Source organism: Pieris napi, chromosome 1, assembly GCF_905475465.1.
Source record: "Pieris napi chromosome 1, ilPieNapi1.2, whole genome shotgun sequence".
In the NCBI taxonomy this organism is placed as follows: domain Eukaryota; kingdom Metazoa; phylum Arthropoda; class Insecta; order Lepidoptera; family Pieridae; genus Pieris; species Pieris napi.
Genome location: NC_062234.1, coordinates 13111093 through 13136486, shown reverse-complemented (window position 1 = coordinate 13136486; position 25394 = coordinate 13111093). Strand labels below are relative to the sequence as shown.

Here is a 25394-nt window from a genome sequence, read left to right as displayed (position 1 = left end):
AGAAGTCTCACCACAACAATAGCAGCAAGGAGTCCAATACTGAAACCAGCCAGTACATCACTCCAATGGTGTTTGTAATCTGACACCCGGGTCATCACTGTGTACCAGGCCATCATAATCAGCACGAATTGGATGAAGTGGCGTAGGAGTTTGGATCCGCGCCATACGAAACGTTTTTGAAGATATAACTGAAAGGAGATTGGTAAATATGAGTACGGTTATTTTTCCCGTTTTCTAAAACTTCAATCTAACTTTTACTTTCAAAAGCTGTCAAACCATTTTTTGGTATGCAGTTTGACAGCTCTCAAGACGACATTGTGTCTTGAAACAAGAAGTGGACATTAGTCTCAGCGTATGACTCCCGTAAAGTAAAAATCACAAAACATTTAGTAAATCTAATAAATTAAATTAATATATTTTTAGACATTCGCAATATAATACTTCGATTTTTTTATTTGTTTTAAAATATATTACAAGTTTCTAGAAAGTGATTCTTCTCTGATAAGGGAGCGTTCAGGTATTGTAATTTTGTAAAACGTTACGATGCGTGGCGGGGATTGAATTATGCGTTATTGTTAATATTATTTTCGACTTTCCAGTACTTTACACCACATAATGGTAGCTCTAAGGTATAAAGAGTCACTAGGTGGTCACGAAACGTTTTATTATACTTGGGTACAGAAAAACGTTACGGCGCGTGACATGGGGGGTTTCCATTAATCTCCGTAATACTTGAACGCTCCCTAAATTAATACAGATAGAGTTTTAATAATCATAACAAAAGCCTTACAATTCAACACGCCAAGGTGAAAATCAACGACGAACATAATATTGACTTGTTATGTTAATAACCATAAAACAATGGGATCCAAAGCCTCAATAATAAAATTGCCATTACTATGATAAGTTATGAGAATCCTGGCTGAGCTATCGAGATACTTACAGCAAAATAAATCATGGTGTAAGCCGAGAATGATGAGTGTCCACTCGGGAAGGAGAGCCTCATTTCTTTGAGCAGTTTCTTGTTTTCTCCGAGACACGTGAATTTCTCAATGTAACGCCATCTATTCTCCGGGAGAGTGCAGTCGATGTCCGGATTACACACCTGACAAAGGAATTTAATATTATTAAACAAGTTTTTAGATTAATAACAGCTGACCCGACGAACTTTGTACCAAGTTTGTCAATGAATATCGTGTTACAGAGTAGCTGAACTTAATTTATGAAACATAATTAAGTTATTACAGAATAATAATACAATTGTTGTGTTTCTCCGAGGGAGTCGGTACGGAATAAGTTTAAGGAATTAAATGTTATGACACTATCTGGTCAATATATTCTTGAAGCCTTGTTGTATGTCCAAAAAAATATAAACGATTTTAAAACAAATGGTGACTTTCACCAGTATAATACGCGAAATAGAACTAATTTGAGTGTACGACCAACCAGGCTCCAAAAGATAAACCACTCCTTATATGGAAATTGTATTCGTTTTTACAACAAACTCCCAAGCGAAATTAGAGTATGTATTATCACTAAATAAATTCAAAGCCGTCGTTAAACGGAAACTAATCAACAAAGCTTTTTATAAATTTGAGGACTACTTAAATGATCCTAATCCTTGGGATTGAATTGCTCCAGTTCAAAGAATTTGTATGACAATACCTGGCGATTAAAAAGAGTGGCGGAAAGTTTCTTGCCAGTTCTTCTTACCCGCTCTACGCCCTTGACTTGCGAACTGGTAGTAAATGTAAATTAACGATTAATTTAACTTGACGATTCAAAAGTGTACTTGGTTACCCACTTGAATAAAGATATTTTGAGTTTGAGTTTGAGTTTGAATAAAAAGTTCACTAAGAAAATAACACAAAACGAAGTATTTTTGAAGTTATACTTCTTTAGGCGCCTTATGAAAAATTGATGATAGTGAAATTTTACCACCCATTGAAGTATTTCAGAATCAATTCAACTTTGAGAAAATCTTCAAGATTTTTTAACTTCTTTATTTTACAAAATAATATAATACAATCATAATATGTTACATTAGAAAACCGCTGTGGTTTGTATTAATGTAAAGGCCTGCAACGCACTTGCGAGCCTACTGGCATTAAGTGTCCATGGGCGGTATCATTTAGCATCAAGTGAGCCTCTTGCCCGTTTAAAAAATATACCTCATAAAAATTCGAATGCGTCCTTGAGACAAAACCAAAGTACAGTGTACAAGTACTTGCTGTTTATAAATTCAACGCCACGTATTTTTATTTGCTCATTAATATTGTCCTATAAACATGAATTTTGCATTTTCAACATAAAGGGTTCCAATTATCCATTTACTTTTAACCGGTCGTAAATTGAAATTAATATTTTTAAACCCAGTTTGAGGAGCGTTTGACTGATGGCTGAGTACTTGTATTGCTCGGGGCTATAGGGCTGGCAGCGAGGGAATTAATATAAAAACGTCTTTTGAATATCAAGTGAAACTAACCTACCAAACTTTAATCATGGTCAGTCACATTCTTACGACTGATCATGATTGAAGTTGTTTATTTTTAACTATTGATAGGGCGTCCCTGGATTATAAGGGACTTAGAATCAAGACTTAGCGGTAAGTATGACTCGCGTATGTCAAAGATGTATCACGACAATGCGCGCGCTAAAAAGCGTCACGGCAGTACTATATATAAGGAGGATATTTTCGACCCCTATAACTTCGTTGTAAGAACTAGTTAAGTTTCTTAATTTTGTCACTCACTCACTGACCGATCATCAAAACTGTAAGGCACTTCTAGCAGACATAGAATTCAAATTTAGAATACAATTAGTGTTTAGTGTATAAATCAAGGAAAAAATAAAATATTTTTAAATTTCAATTAGGTAAGATAATTACGTAATAACTTAAGACAGAAGGTCCCTTAGGAGGGACTGAATAAATTAACTGACATGGTATTACATGGATCACACAGCTTTTTAGACATAGACATAACATTTATTACAAACAAAAACACACACACATAAACACACAAAATAACAATAATCAAAGAAAAATAAAATGAGATCTAAAAAAACTTAAAAAAAATTCCTTTTCCCATTCGGTTCGTTTCAAGTGTGTAATGCGTGTATGCTGTGGCTGTAACATGTGGATTTGACATACTGAATCTTACAATACTAATTCCGCTGGCTCTGCTACCCAAAAAGTGTCCTTCGAAATATAAATCTTATAAGTCCGTATACTTATTTACATTTTAATCGTATCTTCTATTCAACAGCTCAACTAATAACGCGCGAATTAAAAGGAATTTTACAATACAATGCAGCCCTATTCTTGCAGCCGGTTTAAGGTGCAATTTGTTTAACAATGCTATCTTTGGAACGTGAGGTACCTTTTGTTTTAAAATGATTATTCAAAGGAATACTTGAACGCACGTCAAACTTGATCCGGCTTTGATGCATACGAATAAACGCGAGTTTATAAATTACTTTAAAGAATTAAATGTATAAATGTTTCGTATATACCATTAATGAAAGGGATTAAATGTATTTAACTGTTTGAGAGTCAACTGTTTGATTTATACAAGCAGAAGCTAAGAAGGTTTAAGTTAAGTTATTGTAGCGATCTAAGTAATGTTCACGTTTCTAAATAGTTAAGCCATTTTTATATTAAATAAACTATTTACATCGTGGGTTAGTTGTTGACTGAAAATTTTAGCTTAAAAGGCTAAACAACCGACGAAAGAAAGACCCAAACTATCAAAATAATTCTCAAGTTTTTCCAATGAAAATTTATATAGTTATTATGAAACGAAAATTTCATTGTTTTTAGGTTCTAAGAAATTTATTATAATTAATAATATGCATATAAACAGTAAAGATTTCATTCGTAGAACCCACACAATACATAATTATGTATGGACTATCTGGACCATTAAGTATTGTTCTGTTATTATTGCCTTAAGAAGAATATAAATACATTCCTTGCTAATCTATTGCGCACATATCGTAAAAAAACTACTAAGGAGTATTATTCAATATACGAATCGTTACGCTTGCATTTCTTTTAAGTAATGACAGGTACTTTCCACAGACAAAATATCTAGTACACAGTGTACACAGATAACAATTCACACGTCTTGTCAAATTTTTACCTCGCAAGTGGTTAAACTTAAAATTTAAAGGCTTTAAATAAAAAGATTTGTATTGTAAAAAAATAACAACTTAATCACACTAGATTTTATGCTATATGAGTTTACTTAACAAGTTGTGGAATTATATACAATTTAAATATTGTATACTGGAAAATTACAAAGAAACTGACTTGAATACATAGTGGTTACGAACTGGTTAATATTAATAAGGGGTTCTTTCCAACGTATTATTACGACCTTTTTATGGACACCAATCATCCAATCAGCGACGGTTAACAAGTATAAACCAACTTTTCACGATTCTAGAAATGCCAATGTAGGATTTGTAATAATTTTTTTCCGAAATTTGACTGAATTTCTTGGCTTATCATAAGGCCAAACATAGGCCCAACAGGTGCTGATTGTGGTCCATAGTTGCTACTCATATACAGTTTCGTCTTGCGTTTTATATTGTAATTTTTTGCACTCGGCGAAATAACAATTTTTGAATTTGGAACATTTGGATTTTAAAACAGTATATGCAAGGTATTCTTTACAGATAAGTAAAAAATTACGTAGTAAAAATGATTTTTTAAATATAATATTGTATAGGCCACTAGGAGGCTAAAGGACAGTCATTGGTCAAAAGGCAATAGCAGCCCATGGTCATTGCGTGCGTCAGGTCAGGTGCGTTGCCGGCCTTTGAGGGAGGAGACAGCTCCCATTTTAAGTAATCGGAGGTTATAGCTCCCAGGGAAAACCTACACTGGGAAATTCGCTAAGCCAAGCCACAGTTCGCTAGTTCGGAAAAGAACATGCCCAGTGAAGTGGACCGCGTACGGCTTCCAGCCATCAAGATGATTGTTTATTTAAATGTAAACCATATGTACTTTAAATAATTATTTTGCGGAAGGCCTAACCATATCTAAGTGTAAATGGCCTGTATCGCAGAACGTGACCGAAACAAATTGTCCGATACATTATCGTAGCAATAACAAGTACTAATAAAATGCTAATGAATGTTCACAATTGTATGTAAATTACGAATTGGGTGAGTAATTGATGCAATGTTCTTAAATCGTTATAATTGTAAGATTCGTAGTTTAATAAGCAATATATATGTATATTGTTTTTTCTCCTCTATCACTTTATAAATATAAAGGAGCCAGCCAAATTTTGTAGCACATAACGCATCCGAAAATTAAATTTTACTTTTGTTAATAAATGTAGAATTTTCTGAATATCGTTCATAGATCAAGACAAAATTATAAGAACAAACAGTTTTTATTTATTAAAGTATCACCACATTATGTATGACATAATCTACAGTATGTATTACAAAAAATATATAAAAAACAATAAAAATCACTAGCAGAACAGCGAATTAGGTATCAGATAGGCATTTAATCAGCCCACTACCCAATATGTCAAGCTTTGCATAAGTATTTTATTGCGTTATATTCGCGAGTTTTATGTAAGAAAATAAATTTACACCTGAAATAATGTCATATCATTTGCTGAATATCAAAAATTAAGTATTTAAATCTAATAATTTTTAATTTCATGTATTACGTAAGAAATTTTGAGAATTCCTATCCTCAACACGGCAAACTATTTAAAATAAGAAGTTTGTAGTAAAAACATATATTTTACATACATTTTTCAAACACTTCTTTACAATACAATGACTTTATAAAGATAGGTATAATGGAGCAGACAAATATTTGTACTATACAACGCATTCGTAAAATTCATAGTTTATATAATCTTACAACTAAAAAATTTCATTTGTCAAATGTCAAAAATGAACTTATTATTATTTGTTTCTAAACGTGTGAAAATAAAATAAGAACTTTGTAGTAAAATATAAATTACATACACGCAAGGACATAAAATATCTTAGAGACACAGTTGTCTCGGCTCAAATAACTTCCGCGTACCATAATCACCAACCATTTTATGGTTTTGTGAGATTGCGGTCGTGTTTTCTATGGAAGAAAGACAGGAAGTTTTAGCAATTTTCATTGTTTCTCTTGGCTTTTATTGCACATACAAAAGTCAGCAATTTATTCATGATTGGCTTCTTGGGGCAGCCGTATTACCTAGAGGGCTTGTTTTAATTATAAACATCAATTGGACACACAACGATCACTATATAAGCCTTGACTTGTTTAAGCTATCGCGGAATATGCTTAAAAGGAGTATTAAGAATATCCATAGCGCTTAATATCATGTACACACCCCTGTATCATGAACACACCCCACATACACACCTTACGTACATCGCTTTCACACCATCACTGAACCACAGCCGAATTAGGTATCACTTAGTAAAATGTATTTAATATTTTTATTGATTTTTTTTCTTTTGTTAAAGTTTCAACCTTTTTGTATATATTATGTATTCCATATTTGGCTATATCTTTAGTATCATTGTTTTTTATAATATATACAATTTATGTTAGCTCTAGGATTACGAAACAAATAAATAAATTGCGCCAGTGAAAAGTCTGCTACAATTTAATATTAAAATAGTTAATAAATGTTAATATTCAATTTCACAATAATCTTCCTACTCACCGTAATTTTTATGACGCTCTGAATGATGTTTAAGTTTTTATTTAGTTTTAGTTTTTACTGTTTTTTTCCTTGCTAGTTTGTAATTTATGTTCTAATATAACTGATGTGTATGTGGGTAAATTTGTGACGTCATATTTTCTTTATAAACATGCATGTTGTTTTAGGACTTATAAATAAATGAATTGTTTTAAAAACCGGGATTTTAACAAACGGACTGGACTTTTAACCGATGTTAAGTGATACAAGACATATTTTATATAATGTAATATTTAGGGCTACCCTGCCTTACAAACAATTTGTATGTCTCAAAACTTGGCGATTAAAAAAAGTGGCGGAGGGTTTCTTGCCAGTTCTTCTGGCCCGCTTTACGCCCTTGACTTGTGAACTGGTAGTAAATGTTAATTTAGGATCAATTCAATATCTTTTCTGTTGACGTTTATAAGTGTACTTGGTTACATATGAATTAATAAAAAAAAATACTTTTATATCTGTCACATGCTCCAGAAGAACTTTTATAGAGAAATACTTTTTATATCAATTGATAAGTGTCCAACTTATTTGACTCAAAGTTCATTTGAGATTTTCTCTTGCACTATAATATCTCACTCAACATTTACTATAGAATAAACAACATACCCTGTCTTGTCATAAGTCTAAAATTGTTCCCAGTCTCTGAGACTAGTGAAAAACCCATCTCTACGGTCATTCAACTCCATAGTAAATAAAGTTTTTTCGTACATAATTACACCAACATAATTTTATATCAACATTATGAAATGCAAGCGGCGCCTTTAGTCCAACTGGTTTTCGCAAGGAATTAAATCTATGATTGCAAAATTTATTCAACGATAATAGCGGAACGGAGAGCAATAAATTTACAGCTCATTTAGATATATTGGTTTAATTTGTGAATAATTTACATTTTAATTCGGTTCGATACATAATTTACGAGATTAATGTTTGATAACATTGCTTATATTTTTCTATCAATATTTTTATACTGTTTAAATGGATATAACCAAACACGTTAATATTTTCTTCGTGCGCATTTAAAGTTCATAGAATTAAAAAAAATATTAATGGGATAGAATCTCGCTGTTGGCCTGAAAGGGCCTTGTCAGCTCAGCTCGGGCTGTTTTGGCGAGGGTAGCTTGGCCGGTATGGGCGTAAATCACTTTCCTTGGGCAACCAGTCTAAAAAAATTAACAATTTTCCTAGCATGCAAAATTGTTGGTTCAGTTTTATAATTGAGTAAAAAAAACGATTTTTAATCCATTTCAGTAGTTACATTCTATATTTCTGCATCAAGAGATAATTAAATAGTAAATATATAACAATAAGAAAGCCTTTGAGATTAGAAATGTACAGACTTAAAATCTAAGTGAAATAATGGTAAATAGGAAATTTCTTAAAAATTTTTTTATATATAACAGTGGGCAAACGGGCAGGAGGCTCACCTGATGTTATATGATAACCCACGGACACTCACATTGCCAGAAAACTCGCAAGTGCATTGGGATTTAAGATACGCTCGTTTCTAGAAGAACCCTAAGTCGAATTGGTTTGGAAATACTTGTGGGCAGATCCACATAGTGGTTTCTCGCGGCAAAAACTGCCTTTAAAGATGCTCAATTGTAGAACGACGGACGTCAAGCAAACCATATAATATAGTTGAAGAAAGATTCTGAATACATAATGATAAAATTATCCTATTTAGAATATACTCTAGTACTTTATACAATGGCATTACGTATTCAAATCATCAATCAAAGAGTGATATCTCAATGGTTTCAAAGCAGTGATATACAATGGGCGAATGATTGATCGAATGAATGAACGATAAAACATTATGGCGGATTAGTGGCAATCACCTCGTTAAATATTACGCATTTCAATGAGTAATGTTGGGACAGTGGCTCGAGCGACTTTTCTCAAGTCGTTCGAACTTTGGATGTGTAACAAGACTTTTCTTTTTGTGTTTATGGTCCTATCCCAGCACGAATTGCCGTGTCAATGTCTCGGAGTGGACTGCGGGGCGCAGAGAGCTGGAGCACTGAGGCGCGCCGCGGCCGGCCCGTAGTAACAATAATTAGTTATGTAAAACATTAAATTAATGTAATTTTATCAATTTTTTTTCTGAAATGGATTACTTGGCTTGCGATAAAATATATCGTGTAAATTTCAAAATGATGTTCTATACACATTTTCGTCATAAAACAATTCAAAGTGTCAAAAATTGGCTATGTTTTGATGTTTTTTCTATCGAACGAAGTTATTTAAATCGTGTAAGTATCTATATATCAAAATGGATACCTAAACCACTCAACTTCACCATATATTTTTTCCATTCACTACTACTACTACTTCACACTACTACTTCATACTTCAAGAAACGATGACGAATAATGGAAAGAAACAATATACGTTTTTTGGAGTTTGGCGACCATATCAGTGCTTAATACTAGCCCGTATGTTAAAATAGAGAAAACAGACATGCTTATCACATACTTGCCTATTAAAAAAAGCAATCTCATAGTACTTCGTTCTACAAATGAGCGTTTTAGGGCAACTTTTGCTGCACACCACCGCGTATGTGTGTAGCGTATTTTTTGCCTATATTAATATTATAAAGAGGAGAGATTTGTATTATTGTATATTTATAAACATAAACTCAAAATCTAGTACACCGATTTCATATATTGTATAACAATTTGAAGTATTTCCAATTATTTAAAGAAATGCCGCGCCAGGCCGGCTATTAACCGAATAGAAAATGACTATTCAGAATGAAACTATTACGAAATATTGTGAAAAACAATCGAAACCAATTTTTATTAAACCTAATTAATCATCCAGTGTTGATAATCAGGATCCAATAGGACAGATGAATTTCTGGAGCTTATTTATTTATTTATTTACACTTCGTTACCATATACAAAATCATACATATAAAATAAAAAAAGCAGGTTAAATTAGTTATTAGGCAACGGGCGGCCTTATCGCTAACAATCGATTTCTTAAAGGCAAAAGGCTTCTATGTTTCAGCCTTAATTATTCGCTGAGAGAGAGAAATACGTAACTCAAGTGCATAAACAATTAAACTACGGGGGCGGTCCATCTTTAGACATTAATATGAGTAATATTTTTTAAGATATTTAATTTTAATTGTATTTTGAGTTTGTGGTAACATTTCCAAATCAGTCTATATATAATCAGTATATTCCATCCGTTTTCTTTTATTTCATCAAACAAACGAAAGAGAACTTAAATTAAAAGATAACTACTGATGTAGTAATAATGAATAGAGTTGTTTTCATTTAATATCAATATGTAATATATATGTAGAAATCAATAAATGAATAAATTGCAGACGTTCCATTTACAAGTGCTATAAAATGTGAACGAATCCAAAACAATGTATTAATGAAATTGATAGCGGTCAGTTTTCAAACGATTGCTTTTTAAACAATTGAAACGTGTCTCAAATCGATTTCATGCGACATTGAATAATAGCAATTTATTAGCATAATATATGGGTATGTTAAAACTATAATTTGTGAGTTAAAGTTAATATTAATTTATAATTTCCTTAGTTATAACGACAGAACAGTTCGCGTTATGACAGTTATATGCAATTTATTAAAGAAAGAAATAAATAATTACTAACACGCATAATAATAATTATTAAGACACAGACTTTTAATTTAATTAATTTGTGTTAGTTTGGCCTCCCTACATTCGGGCAAACCTTGTACCACGGCACTGATTTTTAGTGATACCATTTAGTATATATACGGATAGGAACGTAGGAACGTTGTTGTGAAATAGTAAATAAATAAATTATATAATTAGTATACCTTTTTTTAGGTCTGGGTCTTAGATTTCTGAATCTGATTCATGATGATTTGTCAATATAATAGACAAGTAGGCGATCAGCCTTCTGTGCCTGACACACGCCGGCCGTCGACTTCCTTCACCGTTCGAACGATATAAAAAAAAGTATACAGAAGATACATAGAAGCTTTTATAATATTTACTATGACCCAATATGTAACAAACACAAGTGACATATATACACAGTGATAGTAATTCGCGAGACGTATGTGTGAGACGTCAACATATTTCAATGACTTAAGTCAATATTTATATCGACAAAGACTAGATAACGGTAGAACGTTTCAAGAGATCTAATATTTATTCTATACGTGCTTAGTCATTCAGACGTAAACATCTTAATAATTTACATTATATATTTTATGCAAAGACATAAGAAACCTTATTACAATAGTATGTTTTAATAGAAAATCAAAACAAATTCAAAAAGTTTGGTCCCTGTGGCTGTGTACCTTTAACGCTGGCAGCATTTCCTCGCAGACTATAACTAATAAATGATAGCATGTTTACCAATTTTGAAGTATAGTAACGAGCTGCATGTCATGTTATTCATATTAAGTTTATATCGTCAGAAGCTGATGCAAGACGAGAAGGCATCCACGTGATTATTTTAGATGTTGGTTCTGTGGCGGGTGTGCGAGTATAAAAATGTAGTAATGTTTGGAGACAGAACTTGCTACTACGGTGAAGGCAAACATCATGAGGAAATCATGTATCAAACTCAAAAATTAATGTGTTGCCGGCCGGACTTAAAAAAATCAGTACGCTCTTTTCTTGAAGAACCTTTAGTCAAATTGGTTTGGAAATACTGCAGCTGGTTCCACATAGCGGTGGAGTGTGGTGCTGTGGTATTTTTGGATATTTATATAACAAAATGAACTCTAAGTACAGTTAGTGTTTTCAACTTTGTATGAACAATACAGAGCAAAGAGAATGCTAATATGTTCACTTATTTTGTTAAATTTTCAATTAATTAAAACTGTGTGAGCGTAAACGAAGTGTTAAGTCCAGCACCACAATTTATCGGTTCTGAATTACTAACGCATGTCATTGTAACCCATCTCAAATTTCCTGAACAGCCCCTCATTCCTATCAATTTCTACTCAATATGACAGCTGATCCTACTAAAGCATTTTAATTAAAACCTGTGACGCATGCTTCTATTATGACCTTACATTTTAATACGTTGATTTGTTGTTGTTCCCCCTACCCTATCACGTCAAATATATCATGACCTCACGTTGTTTCATAATTCTATTGTGAAGTTTACGTTTCGGAGGTCTTTAGTACTGGACATTTTTAATCCTAACAATATGGTTTATGAATGGAAGCCGACATGTCTTTTTTCTTTTATTCCCTGGTGTCATTGCCTGATAGGGGATTAGTGGTAACGTAGCATTTAATTTACGCATGACTGAGTAAAAAACTCTCGCCTCATATTGATTTTTTTGTTAACGAATGCACCTGCTACAATATGTATTTTTTGTGATTCTCAAATAATTTAAAAACTACTGCGGGAATTTTTTTTAAGACTTGAGTTTTTTTTGGCAGAATTTTCGGTATACTGAATAGCCTTTCATTTAATCCTATTTTAAATCTATAAGAAACAAACAAGAATAAAAACATTAATCCAGCGTCACCTATCGAGATACAAACAAAAATGAATTTATCGACTGGACATAACCTAGTAGTAAGTCGAAGGATTTTAAACATAAAAAAACAGTGACGCTACAACCTTTTTAGGTCTCATGATCATGATCATTTATTTTTCGTAATAGACAAGTAGGTGATCAGCCGCCTGACAGACGCCGTCAACTTTATGAGTCTAAGGCAAGCCGGTTTCCTTCATCGGCCTCAGGGATGAGAAACCGCTGAAGCCACTAGACCAACACTGCTCTGCTCATAAAGTCCATCAAATTAGCAGTTAAAGCATTCAGACACTCGTAGAAAATAGAAGTTAATATATTATCTTCGTCTGATCAAAGCAAGTCTAAAATAGCACTGATGTGATTAACTTAGTGTTGGTGTTAAGTGATTTGTACGTACGAGTGCATCGTTTATTGATAACAATTGCTTTTGATTGTCGACTGGAATGGATTGAGAGTTATTTATTTGTTGTTTAAGCCACGAACGCGATGTAATTAATTTTTATTGATGAAATATAACTTATCGAACATGTTCACATAAAATCAATCTGAAGATACATTTAAGCTTCTATCAGAGATGAAATGATCGTCACGTGGCTTTTTATCCAAATGAATCTTGCTTTAATAATTTACATTTGAATATGTATACAGTACGAGACAATGGCGTTTTATAAGGAGCATGCTTCACCAGTACGCGCTGTGTCTTGCTTAAGCCTCTTGAGATCAAAGTACCTACTTGAAACAACACATTTTAATATTCTAAGTTAGACACAACTTAAGTCGGTGGTGGTTCAACAATAGCCTTTTTATCGGTATTCATAATCTAATAGGTTTATAATAAACGTTTGGCGCTATTTTTTTAGCATATATATATATATATATATATACTAGCATAAATACATAGGTAAACCTAACGATAACATAAAGTGAGAATTGTCATACATCAACTTGTACTTGGCCAGACTGGCACAACTCAACTCGGACAGAAAATAACATAGGCCGCAAACCCAAACACGCAACATTACGTCTATGATAACGTCTACACGCTGCCACCGACTAAAGTGAAATAAATTATGAAAGTAATGTAATTCATGCTCACACCGAAAATAAATCTAACAACCAATTGCCAACGTTCCATTTTCAAAATATGCAGAGTTCACAGTAGATTTTCAAAAATAGAATTAATGTATTTGTATTTCTCAATAACTTCCTCTATGTTGCAACGTACTTCACACTCAACAATATTATCTCAGTCAGCCACTTATCGCTGCATACCATCTCAATTGAATTTAAAAGACAATGTCATTATAGATTCATTCAACACTAAGGAACACAAACACTACGAGTACACAAAAGGAAAATATCAAGTCATGTTTCTATATTAAATGTTAGTACTTATCTTCGTAAGTTGTATACAAGGTTTAGTTTATAACGATAAATAAAATCGAGTACATATTAACAGATATGGCTGGTATACCATTTACACGAACCGAACCTAGGGCCTCTGATTATGCGATCCTTACATGTGTGAGTGTGTGCGGAAAGAGCGTCGTGGGATTTGAGGTCGCTGCAGCGCCGTATTATCTTTTTTTTATGTCATCGCTGAAACGTCAATATAGTTCGTTCTTGATACTAAATAGTCAATATACGGCAAATAAGAATCACATGACGACACATAACTTTTAGGTCTGGGGCTCAGATTTCTGTCTCTGTTTCATGATCATTTGACAATCCAATAGACAAGTAGGTGATCAGCCGTCAAATTTTTTGGGTCTAAAACAAGCCGGTTTCCTCACAATGTTTTCTTTCACCGTTTGAGCGAATGTTAAATAACATAGAAGGAAAGTCCATTAGTACGCAGCCGGGTATAGAACCCATGACCTCAGGGATGAGAGTCGTACACCTACATTATGGATATGAATTACTCCTGTGGCATCTAGAAACAATTCTTGTTCCACCGAACCAAACCAAAGTTCTATCAGGTATACAAAAATTACATTATAGGATTTTCTACTACATTTATCTCTATCGATTTTTGTTTTCCAATTTGACTCTGAAGTATTATTTTAAGCCAGGGAACTAGAGCTCTACCATTATTGTTCTCGTTAACAGGGTTTATTGGGGTGTCAATAATAAGGGGCATGGAGGCGTTATAATAAATATTATCCGTGTAATTGATTCTCGTAAATGGTTATGGTTATAATCATAAATTTCGATAACATGAAGGGCTGGGAACTATTCACACGCGTTAGAATAATATAAATTTCGTTCAATATATTTAGCAAAATTGTGAAGATATAGAATTTTATTTTTAATAGCGGATCAGTTTGTTAAACTTAAATATATATGAACAATAACAACATAATAAAACTAATAATAATGTAAATACTGTTTATTTGTATGTTCGAAATAAATATAAAAATAATTATGATCAGAGGTACTCTACAGTTTTCTATCGTAAACATTGTGGTAAATTTAAAGTTCTAATTTTTATACGACTTTCATAGTCATTTTACTGTGTAGTAAATGTACTACTAATAAAGAATACAACTCCGAGATTGAAACAAATGCAAAAATTTAAATAAGAATTATTTAAATTCTTTCAAATACTTTTTGAAAATACTATAATAACATAATTTATATTCTAAGAAATAACCGTAAAACAAGTAATCCAATAAAGAAATTTAAACCGTTATTTGTTTAGTAACTATTATCTACATTTAAATTAAGTAAATTTATCAACGTTTATTCATTTATCACCAACTTAAGTTATTAAGGATAAAATAATTTTAATATCATAAACTACAACTTCATACACTAAGTAACCAAATCAACAAAATAAAAATGATCAAAGACACAAATTAAATTTAAAACAAACAAATTCACTTTTATAGTCATTAAGTTTATCGTAAAGCTGTGGAAGCTACATCTGACCCAAGATGTAACTGAAGATAAATGACAGTAAAATGTTTACGACAGAGGCCTCCGTACAAATAAACAAATAATAGGGAAATGTACTTGGTGTCTGAAAGGTTATATATAAAGAATAAAAAATCGTCATAAAATATTTTTAACACATACCTAATACATACATTCATTTTAATAATTAAAAATCTATAAAAAGGAAACTAAAATAAATTTAGCTTTTAATGCTTTCATAACCATTATTACTTAACGCTAGATTTTTAATTTGTCTAAATAAATGCAATTCATTTAAAAAATACATTTTGACAACGCTTAGTTTTTGGCCAGTAAAACTACGATGTTTAGAAAAACATACGTAAAAGTGTAATACACATATCAAAATACATATACCTATATTATATAACTCCATATATTTTATGAGTTAAATATGTAATAATACAAACTGCCGTTCTGCAAATAAATAATACATCACCAAAATAAATATTTTATTATCCGCTTTGTTTACGGTAGCAAAAATATAAAAGATTTGGCAAAACAAAGAAATGATGAATTCTTGACATTATTGTTGAAGCGTTGACAGACAATAAATGAAACCAGATGACAGATGCAAATGTCGTTTGTTTGTTACGCTTTTGCTAATTAAATCTGTTACAGATGTGACAGTTTTGAAAAAGGTACAAAGGAACGGTTTTAGTACGAGTACTTTCGTTTCTTGCAATTATTAATTCTTGCAATATATATTAAGTTTGCTTTGTTAATTGTATTTAATTTATATAAAATCTTGGTTGATTTGAGGTTTTTTTTTTAGTCCGATAACCTCAAATAGGGCGGACACGTATGTGATTAATTGATCATATTTTATTGTGAAATCCTACTGTGCTTGGTACCTAAACAATTGGGATTAAATGCCGATTTCCGGGCGTTAAAAGAAACAGCGGGCAAACGGGCAGGAGGCTCTTCTGATTGTAATGGACACTCTCAATGACAGAGAACGCGGGTGGATTGCCGGCCTTTTAGAAATTGGTATGCTCTTTTCTTGAAGGACCCTAAGTCGATTTGGTTTGGAAATACTTCAGTGTGCAGCAGGTTCTACATAGCTTGGTTTATGAATTAAAAAAATGCAAGACCTGTAACAATATCGGAGATATTAAAAAGAATTCTTTTGTTAAAGGTATTCACGTACAATCTGAATTAATTACATTAATTCAAATTGTAGAATCGCATCGTAAATAAATGTAACTAATGCCTTGGAGAACCAGTTCGTATAAGAGCTCTATCGAGATTAGAAAATGGTCGTTATGTCGACCTAAATGGGCAATTGCACTGAGAAATTAGATTAATCTCGTCCATATCAGTGTGATATATTCGAATATCAGAGAACCGTTCATTATATGCTGTTTCAAGTTCAACAGCCTTTAAATTCGTATAGATTCGTGTCTTATGATATGCATGGTCGAAAAGCGAAATCCGTAGCTTGAAACAGCGTAGAACTGACTGGTGGACTCATCATTGGTTGATATAACATAATATACACTTATAATGTAGGGACTTTATATACATTTACTACCAGTTCTTAAATCAATCCGTAGAACGGACGAGAAGAAACTCCGCCACAGTTTTTATAGCTAAGTTTTCAACATGGTTGTTGGAGCAAGACAACAAGCAAGAAGCTGCAAGAATCGTACTACTTGGCAGTCACAATTTTTGAATAATCTAAACGTCAGTCATTTTGATTTTACTTGCAGTGCGTATTCCGTGCCCGTTAAGGGTTAAATTCAGTTATGCTAAACTGGGAAATACATATATATATATATAATATACTTTAAACTTTTATGCATATAGTATAGAGTAAATTACGTACTCTTTACGAAACATCTACGACTACCATTTAGAGTATTAAAAAACAATCTTAATGTCATGGTGTAGGCTCGGATCCATTTGGTGTTACATGATAAAGCCTCATTTAAATAAGTTTCTCGTACATTAGCCCTATCTAATTTAATTATAGTTTACTTATAAATTACAGGAAAAGTAGTCGTTCTAATTTAAAAGCGAAGGCGATTTACGCATATTGTTTAAAATAAATAATAAATGTCTAAATTTAAATTCATAAAAGCAAGGTGCCTTTATAGCGCGGGCGAGTATTTATACCATAATTTTGTCAACAATTATAAATAACTTAACTTAGTATTATGACATTATGCTAATTTTGTTACTATATTAATCTATGAAAATGAATATGACATTTGCATGCCTATTTTAACATGGCTGATTGTGCGGATTTTTTTATACATAATCGATCTAAATGTACCACTTTCTTTACAAATAAACGATTTATGTATTTATAAAGAATCAATTTAAAAGAAAGAGTTACTTCATTATGAGTTTGATACATTATGATTTGCTTATATGTAGTAAGAGGGTGCTAATAAATAATAAAAAAATAAACTACATCGAAATTGGTCACTATTTCGGTAGTAGCAACTCCAACCAAATACTGAAACGATTGTATGTATTACAGTGTATCCCTGCATTAAAATAAGAATATAAAATCTCAATCCCTAAGCCTCAAACAGATGGGATTTCAATCGTCACCAAACAGATAGTTCTAATTGGCTGTTTGAAGCACCGCTGATGCGCGGGCGCAATAAATATATAGTTCAATAACCCATGATCTCGGTGGCTATGTATTCAAAATGCTATCTTTGATCTCACAAGAGTATTAAGTGACAAGTGATTTATGGCTTGTCATGCAACTTATTAAATGAACATATATTGACTGCTTTTGGTAATAAATCTGTCAGTATAACATACTTCTTATGGTAATAAGTTAAAATTATAAGCGATATGGTGTCTTGTTGTATTAGGATATTTTTACTTATATTTTTAGATAGGTAGGTACCGCTAGACAGAAAGAAGAAGACCTGCCGGAAGCCAGCAGTTGGCGGTGAACATGACATGTATTGCTGGAAGTTTCTAGTTTCGGAGACCAAGACACATTTTGAATCGAAAAACGGATGTCGGACTTGAAGCAGAGAATGTGCGGCTGACATTGAAATCCCTTTGCTGGTCGCAAGAATACCGACCCAACCTCTAAAAACATCTCAGCCCGCACACGCCGCTAAAAGCGATTTTAATGAAGAAACCAATAATAAATTGAAACAATTTTTTGTACATGGCAGACTAACACTGAATGAATCCGAATAACGCAGGTAAACATGGTTTAAAATTGCATCCTAAAATGAATTTAAAAATCTTTACAATCAATAAATTAAATATTAATATTAATCGCACGTTCGCAAATCCACATCGTAAATAACTTGAGAACTTAATCAACCACTTAATATTTTATGCGAAGTGGGTTGAATACTTATCAGATCGTTAATCAAAACTAAAAGAATGTTTGAATTTGTTAATATATTTGGGTATAGGTAGATTTTGTTGGTACGTTGGATACACCTACAGTTTTGCCGCATTTAATTAACTCTTGCAGTTTTTAATTACCCAACCCACTAAAACCTGATGAATACCATAGGCTATGTTGGTGTTTGGTAGATTTTGATGGTACGTTGGATGCATCAACAGTTTTTATTATATGCTGTTACAAATACCACTGCTGCATTTTACTCTTGCAGAGTTTTTAACTGCCGAACCCACACTAATACCATAACGATTTTTAAAACCAGTGGAGGACCATAACCTTAGCACGTAACAATAAGTAATTGTTATTATAATAGTAAGATTGTCTACTTGTTGACATTAATCAATTTCAATAAATTATTCTTATTCTTATAATACCATCTCGGGTGTCTTTTGAGAAGATTCAACCATTGAAGTCTATATTACTAAAGTTTTTTTTCTATAGGGGGCACTTTAACAGGGGGCAAACGGACAGGAGGCCCACCTAATAAGTGATGGATACTCTCAATGCCAGAAGGCACGCGAGTGCGTGGCCGGCCTTTTAAAAATTGGTACACTCTTTTCTTGAAGGACTCTAAGTCGTCGTAAGTTGTTTTTGTAGTAAGTAATTCACGATTTAATAATTTGGATTTTGAATTCGAAAATATTAATAAAATCTTTTTTGTAATAATCTAAAGTACCTACCATCCCTGACAGATAGTTTATTTAGATGATGACACACACGAAGAAACCTACTAATATTTAACGGCAAAATGTTTTAAATAAAAACGATAGTAAGCGATCGTTAACTTGCTCTACATCTGAATGTAACGGGCCATACATAATCTCGTTACCAAGTGGAACTTCCGGCATAAAAACGTATTAAAACATTACTCCATTAAGCTTGTTAACATAACAATGTTCAGATCAAAAAGAATTTAATATAGGCCTCAATTGCACTGCAACGAACGCAAAACTGGGGCACAAGGTTTGGTGAGTTAGTTCTCAGTGTATTATCAGACCCTATCGAAAAAGTGTCGTAAGTAGCAACTGAAATGTGGTATTACTACAATTAATTATGGTTTGAAATGTAGTATGTTGCCAGTTGTCAATAGAAAATAATAATAATAAATAATCATAGAAAATAGCCACTAAAAACACTGGTTTTAAAAATTGGTTTTTGTAAAAGAAAAAAAGCAAAGCTAGTACAAGATATCAGCATATATCCAAAAACTAAAAAAACAAGCTATTAAAACAAAAGATTGCGTTAAAATTTAACCGTAAAAAATGCCAGTGTCAAGTATTTGTATGAAAATTGTTTGTTTCGCTTGTTAAAATTAGAATCGCTATAAAATTATACACGTCGGTTAAAGTCAGTATAGGTATTGCCAATATAAATTAATAAGCAAAGCTAATTAATTTCAAAAAGGTTAGTCGCCATCACAGGAGACCGAAGGGCAGCTACCTCGGACAAAGAATTAGTTTAGCTATTCAAAGGGGGAACGCTGCCAGTATCTTCGGAACCTTGCCTAAAGGACCTCCTTTTAATAGTATGTTTCAGTTACTATAATTTTTATTGTTCTTTCCTTGTATTTATAAGCTGGGTGAAATTATAAATTATTGTTCTTTATATAAATAATAGTTGGATTATTGATTATTATGTAAGTAAAGTTATTGAAATATTAAAGATTGAGATTTTTACCATTTATCCAAAAACTAGAAAACAAGCTATCAAAACAAAAGATTGCATTAAACTTTAACCATAAAAAAATCTGCGTCAAATATTTGTAAGTAATGAATTAACATTACTTTAGAGCGCTATAAAATTTGTAATTTTTGCCAAACTCATGGTGGCAACACTGAAATGTTTATTTATTTGTTAAACTTCGTCGACTCGAAGCTACTTCCTTATTAAAGGCCAGTATTAATAAGCGTATATCAATATATCGTAACTCTAGTCTTAAAATAGGTTCGTTCTATTTTAAGCTCGCGAAAGCACACAAATGAGACTTGTCATGTGTTCAATAAACGATTCGAAGAAGCAAGCTTTTTGCTCGCATCCGGTATCTGCTAAGCGTTTTAATTTTTATTGCATCTCTTTATAAATATTTACGCTCTGTAACATTATTACAGTAGTTTAAGATAAAATGTGTAATTTTTAATAAGCAATGATTATTCATCGTTGTTAATCAAATAATTTATCTTAGATTTTAATAAAATTAAAAATAGTTTCGATTTCAAAAGCATTGTAACTGACAGACAATAGAACAAGTAAGCCTTTTTCATAAAACAATTATTTTAAAACGTACCAATAAGCATTTTATCTAGGTCAAATGAAGAAACGATAGAATAATAAAAGTGCAATAAGTTGTTTTAAATACATAATAATTGAATTACAGTACAGTCGCATATGTGATACATACATAATGTGTCATTTTATTTTAAATGTTTTTCTAGACTAGTTACCTCTTGTTTCAGCTACTTGTTGCAAGTTTTTGTTTTACGTAGCGTAAATCTTTCTCTTTCTCGCAGTAACGCCATTACACACATACATGAGTTAATGTGAAGACGGCTCATTGGTCTTGTGGTTAGTACCCCTGACTGCGAATCCATGGGTCCCGGGTTCGATCCCCGGCTGAGACGAACATCGATGTGATGAGCATTTGGTGTTGTGCTTAGGTCTTGGGTGTTTAAATATGTATTTATATGTCTATCTATCTACAATATGTATGTATATCTGTTGCATAGTACCCCTAACACAAGCTTCACCAACTTAGCAAGGGACTAGGTCAAATAGTCTGAATTGTCCAATCATAATCATAATCATCATACAAATGTGTGCGAATAGTGATCGCCCATATTATTAGACTTTGAATTACTTTTATTACTCCTGTTGGTTTATCAAGTAGTAATAATCAAATTCCCATCTATAAATGGCGCTACAGGTGCATAAAAGAAATAAAACAAAACTATAAACGACTCGCAAGTGCCAAGTTTGTTTCTTTGCGTCGGCTCATCTCATCAGTCACGCAATATTTTTTTAAACCCTTTTGTCCTTAGATGTTTGCCTTGTCACGCAATATCTTAAATGTCATTTTTGTTAAAATTGCATTGCCTTGAAACGATTTATCTCCGTTTTATTAAATGGAATAACTTTTTTAAATAAAATATTTATAAGCGTATCAGAAAAGAAGAGAGCAGAGAGGTAAACATGATATTTAATTTTTTTATATATTATTATTTTGTTGTATATTAATTAGGTTAAGAATATTGTAAATAAAAACATTAATTTACTGTATTTCTAATTTTGGATCTTTTGTAACCACCTAACCTTCATAAATCTATATAAATTACCTATTAACAAACAAATGACCCAAATCTGTAATCCATGAAGTCCCATACATTAAATGCGATTAGTTTTATTACCATATAAGTTCACTGACCACGTATACTTGGAGAAACGCCAGTTTTCCGTCGTAAAATGGAAATCTATGTACGCTTATCAGACTAAGTAGATCATTAATAAGGCTAATGCATAGTGATAAGGTTGCTTTGATCATCAATCAATGAGTTAAGATTAATGAAGCACGTCGTATTCGGTCCATGACATCGCTTTCATTCGCCTACGCTGTTATTATTGTTTGTCTTAATGTTTTTATTTCTTTAGATTAAATAAATAAATCAGTGGCGCTACAACCTCTTTAGGTGTTGGCCTCAGATTTCTGAATCTGTTTCAAGATCATTTTTAAATCTAATAGGCAAGTAGGTGATCAGCCTCCAGTACCTGACACACGTCGTCGACTTTTTGGGTCTAAGACATGTCGGTTTCCTCACGATGTTTTCCTTCACCGTTCGAGCAAATGTTAAATGCGCACATAGAAAGAAAGTTCATTGGTGCACAGCCGGGGATCGAACCTACGACCTCAGGTATGAGAGTCACACGCTGAAGCCACTAGGATAACACTGCTCTACTATTTATTTAGATTATGTACTATACAATATTTCATAATCTATCAAAAACTGAGCAGTGTTGGCTTTTAGCGTGAGACACTCTTTGTTTTATATATCCATTAATACTCGCTCGTATGAAGAATCACATCGTGAGGTAGTCGACATGCCTTGGCCGAAAAAAATGATCATGAAACATATACAGAAATCTGCCTGTAGCGCCATATCTAGTCCAATCACAGATATGCGACAGGATCCGTCATTCCGATCGATCAATAAACAAAACACAAGTACAGTGCCACATACTTTTATTGGCCGGTAAGAGCGTCGCTATCATGGATTAGTGTTACCAGTAAATAAAAATTAACCAGTATAAGGGGAATATTTTGAAGTCATCTTATCGTTATCGTATCTTATTAATTTATTGAATTGTCTTAATAAAACCATGTATACTAGTACCTAGAAAATACTGTTCTTGGCTTAATTAAATGTGATACAAACTTATGAACAACTGATATGATAGGTTTTGTTATCTGTACTAACTTACTTTAAAAAAAACTAGCAATCAGAACCGATCGATAATTAAAACTTTGCCATTGTAGTTAATAATGCAAGGAATAATAATAAATACTTTTTAGGTGGATTTTTATAAGATGTTGGTAGATAGTAAAATTATTTATTGTACGCACCAAGAAACTGATAATGTCAGTCTTACATTTTATAATGGCCGCCGCCGCAATTAAAGCCGCCGGCCAAGAAAAGTATGTGGCAGTGTAGTCGTCTTATGTTTTAAATTCGATTCTTGGTCGTACTTTAATATATTAAAATACCTACAATATACAGCAAACAATATCACAGAGTTCGATTGAAACAATTTATCTAAATGGATCTGTCAAAGGCTTTCCATGAATAATAATTCATCGTGTACAATTGCAACGTATTGCAGAAATTATATGTCAGGACCCACTTCTTCAATTAGAGTGGGTTGTATAATAGTGTGCGATTTTCAATTGTGAATTAGTGCCGGCCACTTGGAATTGAATGAAAATCATTTGAGAGCAAATTTTTATATATATTTAAAATATATAACATAAATAGGTTTTATTTACGGTATAACAATAACTCGGGTTGAATACCATAAAGAGCTGATCAATTAAATGCCTATGACCACATTAGTAGCGAAAGTCCATCCCAGACCCACCAATAAGGTTTATGATACTTAATAAATACATATTTATAATAGCAGCAGTTGAATTATTATCATAGCATTCAAGCTATAATATAATACTTTTATAATTTAATTATTAAATGGTCAATATATTCTTGAAGCCTTGTTGTATGTACAATAAAATATAGGATTATAAACTAATGGTGACTCCAGAAGATAAACCACTTGGAAATTGTACTCGTTTTTACAACAAACTTCCAAGCGACATTAGAAAATTATTACTGAATAAATTCAAAACTCTCGTTAAACGTAAATTAAACAATAAAGCTTTTTTTATAAATTCGACGATTATTTAAATGATCCTAATCCTTAGGATCGATTTGCTCCAAATCAAATATCTGTGGCTTCTCTGCCTTACAAAATGTATGACCCAAAACTTGCTGATTAAAAAGAGTGGCGGAGAGTATCTTGCCATTTCTTCCTTCCCGCCCTTGACTTGCAAACTGGTAGTATAAGTAAATTTAGGATCAATTTAACATATTTTCTGTTGACGATTAGTGTACTTGGTTACCTATATGAATATAGTTATTTTGAGTTTGAGTATTTACCTCTAGGAAAAAGAAAAATGGAAATACCACAAAAGCGATAGGAATTTTCTTTTTTCATTATGGTTTCTGGGGAGAATTGGATGGATGATGCTAACAGCTGCAACTGGAAAGTTCAGGCGGACCCAAAAGGGGTCCATACTGCAGAAGACAAAGATACGGAAATGACAATAACTAACGTAGGCTAGAGATAACAAAACTAACACCCTAACAACTAATATCAAATATATGTAATTTTTAACAGTATGGAATTAAAGTGGCTTTATTATTATTATATAATTTGTTATAAATGGCAATGTGTATTTTGGCAAGATCTTTACGACCTCTTCAAATAAAACCATAATAAATTATACACCTAAAGCTTTCTCAAGAACAACATTATTGGTGACTCATCGCTATTGAGACTTCGTTTTATACTAAGGATTACAGATTTTAAGGGCTTATTTCACATTAAAATGTATGTTTTATTAATATTTCTCTTAATACCTTAAACCAGTATGACCATTATGGCTAGAAATAATCCCTATTTATCAAACATAAGTGACGCGTCCGTGCAATTAAGTGTACCGTTAATAATGACCGTGGATTTGCAATTTAAACTTAACACAAACACGTCAAAATTACATCGCGTCGGAGCGTGGCTTAACTGATGATACGATTTGTCTTATACGGCTTCAATTCCGGTGTATAGACGCTTGAAAACACATTAATGAAAATATTAGATGACCCGATGAGCTTCGTACATATTATATATTTCTGAAAATTTAGTAAGTTCACAAATTTTATCTAGAATTTAAAGCTTTCGCATATAATATGGTTTTTATCTTTTTTTGCGGTGTGTAAATATATAAAGATGATACATTAAAAAACAAAAGACATCAAATGTTTTGAAGCTAGAAACGAAAAACTAAATAAAATTATTTTTGATTTTATATATACTATTATATATTATACCTGTTTCTCATTTCAAAAGCAATATTAAGAACCAATTTGACTAAGAGTCCTTCGATAAAGGAGCGTACCAAGTCTTAAAAGGCCAGTGACGCACAAGCGAGTCTTCTGGCAACAAAAAGTTACTTAAACGGGCGTACGTTTGAATTTTCCCAAA

The 25394-nt window shown here is 32.3% G+C and overlaps 1 protein-coding gene across 1 annotated transcript in view; it reads right to left on the bottom strand.

Moving 5' to 3' along the window:
* LOC125050372 (putative phosphatidate phosphatase) overlaps positions 1-25394 on the bottom strand; it is an 86444-nt gene that overhangs the window by 1643 nt on the left and 59407 nt on the right. Inside the window, exons 4-5 of the mRNA XM_047650164.1 lie at positions 944-1105; positions 12-188 (exon numbers count right to left, since the gene is read on the bottom strand). Coding sequence (XP_047506120.1) covers positions 12-188; positions 944-1105 — 339 coding nt within the window. The remainder of the gene's footprint in view (positions 1-11; positions 189-943; positions 1106-25394) is intronic.